The sequence below is a fragment of the Pyrgilauda ruficollis genome, unplaced genomic scaffold, assembly GCF_017590135.1.
Source record: "Pyrgilauda ruficollis isolate IOZ18807 unplaced genomic scaffold, ASM1759013v1 scaffold1434, whole genome shotgun sequence".
NCBI lineage: Eukaryota > Metazoa > Chordata > Aves > Passeriformes > Passeridae > Pyrgilauda > Pyrgilauda ruficollis.
Genome location: NW_024512922.1, coordinates 1 through 2186, shown reverse-complemented (window position 1 = coordinate 2186; position 2186 = coordinate 1). Strand labels below are relative to the sequence as shown.

Sequence of the window (2186 nt, the reverse complement as noted above, 5' to 3'; positions counted from 1 at the left end):
TTGTGGAGTGGCTGGAAGGCGCAGCAGCAGCACGGGGTTGGATTTGGGGGGGTGTTTGGGGGTCTCAGGGGGGTCTCCCAGCACTGGGATGTTTTGGGGTATTTTGGGATGATTTTAGGTTATTTTGGGGATTCCCTCACCACGGTCAGGTTGTTGTTGAGCGGCTGGAAGGCGCAGCACAGCAGCGCGGCCCCGTCGGGGTCGGGCACGCGGCGGATGCAGCGCCCGTCCGCGGGGTCCCAGAGGCGCAGGGTCCCGTCCAGCGAGGCGGACACCAGCACGTCGTTGGACAGGGACCAGGCGAAGTCCGAGACGCCGGCGCCGTGGCCGCGGAGCCGCCGCAGCACGGCCGGGGGCCCGGGGGGGCAAACTGCCCCTTCCGCACTGGGGGGGGGAGAGGGGGGCGGGTGAGACCCCTCCCCAAAATTATACAGGGTTAGGAACCCCCCAGAGCCAAGGGAGACCCCTAGAACTGGGGGGAGCCCCCCAGCCCATCCAGCAGGTGCCGCTCGTCATGGGCAAACTGCACCTTCCACACTGGGGGGGGGAGAGGGGGGTGAGTGAGACCCCTCCCCAAAATTATACAGGGTTAGGAAGCCCCCAGAGCCAGGGGAGACCCCCCAAAAACAGAGGGATCAGCCCCAGAGCCAGGGGAAAAGCAGGTGCCGCTCGTCGTGGGCAAACAGCACCTTCTGCACTGGGGGGGAAAAAGGGGGGTGAGTGAGACCCCTCCCCAAAATTATACAGGGTTAGGAACCTCCCAGAACCAGGGGAGACCCCTAGAACTGGGGGGAGCCCCCCAACCCATCCAGCACGTGCTGTTCATTGTGGGCAAACTGCACCTTCCGCACTGGGGGGGGGAGAGGGGGGCGGGTGAGACCCCTCCCCAAAATTATACAGGGTTAGGAACCCCAGGTATCCCCAGGTGTGCCCAGTCTATTCCAGGTGTATCCCAGCTGTGCCCAGGTGCCCCCAGGTGCCCTCAGGTGCACCCCAGGTACCTCCATGCGGTCCAGCGTGGTGCGGCTGGCGCGCAGGGCGCTGCGGCAGCTGCCCGCCTCGGACAGGGCGCCGTAGCGCTGCGCCAGGAGCCGCGCCCGCAGCCGCAGGTACCAGCGCCGCGCCTCGCCCGCCAGGTGCCCGCCCTGCGCCCGCTCCCGCAGCAGCTGCGAGCGCCGCCGCACGTACTGCGTGCGGAACTGCGGCAGCTGCGGCGTGTATTGGGGGTGGGGGTCCAAAGACAGGGGTGGGAACCCCAAAAAATGGGGGTGGGGTCCTAAAAAATGGGGTGGGAACCCCCAAAATGGGGGTGGGAAACCCAAAATTGGGGTTAGGATCCCCAAATTGGGGTGGGAGCCCCAAAATTGGGGGTGGGGTCCTCAAAAATGGGGTGGGGGGTCTTCAAAAACGGGTACGGGGACCCCAAAAATGGGGGGTGGAGCCCCAAAAATGGGGCGGGGTCCTCAAAGGTGGGAGTAAGAACCCCCCAGGCCCCCCAAAATAGGGGAGGGGTCCCCTCAATCACCCAAAATTGGGGATGGGACTCCCAGACCCCCCCCCCCAAAGGAGTTTTGGGATCTTCCAGCGCCCCCCAGGTGTGCCCCAAACCCCTCCAGGTGTGCCCAGGTGTGCCCCGAACCCCTCCAGGTGTACCCAGGTGTGCTCCAAACCCCCCCAGGTGTGCCCAGGTGTATCCCAGGTGTATCCCAGCTGTGCCCAGGTGTGCCCAGGTGCACCCCAAACACCTCTAGGTGTGCCCAGGTGCATCCTAGGTGTATCCCAGGTGTGCCCCAAACCCCTCTACGTGTATCCAGGTGCCCCCCAAACCCCCTGTACCTGCCCCAGGTGCCCCCAGCTGATCCCAGGTGTGCCCAGGTATACCCCAAACCCCTCTAGGCGTGCCCCAGGTGTATCAGGTGTATCCCAGGTGCCCCCAGGTGTGCCCAGGTGTATCTCAGATGTACTCAGGTGTCCCCAGATATACCCAGCTGTACTCAGGTGTGCCCAGGTGTATCCCAGGTGTGCCCAGGTGTATCCCAAACCCCTCTCGGTGTATCCAGGTGTATCCCAGATATACCCAGGTGTGTCCAGGTGTACCCCAAACCCCTCTAGGTGAGCCCAGGTGTCCCCAGGTGTATCCCAGCTGCACCCAGGTGCCCCCAGGTGTACCCCAAACCCCTCTAGGT

General features: G+C 64.5%; 1 protein-coding gene across 1 annotated transcript in view; it reads right to left on the bottom strand.

Annotated features, from left to right (window-relative positions):
• Positions 1-1276, bottom strand: part of LOC121349735 (WD repeat-containing protein 13-like) — a gene marked incomplete at its 5' end in the record, with an annotated part of 5165 nt that extends 3889 nt beyond the window's left edge. The window contains 3 exons of the mRNA XM_041460447.1: positions 141-384; positions 843-850; positions 993-1276. Of these exons, the coding sequence (XP_041316381.1) occupies positions 141-384; positions 843-850; positions 993-1276 (536 nt within the window). The remainder of the gene's footprint in view (positions 1-140; positions 385-842; positions 851-992) is intronic.
• Between the last annotated feature and the right edge of the window lie 910 nt (positions 1277-2186).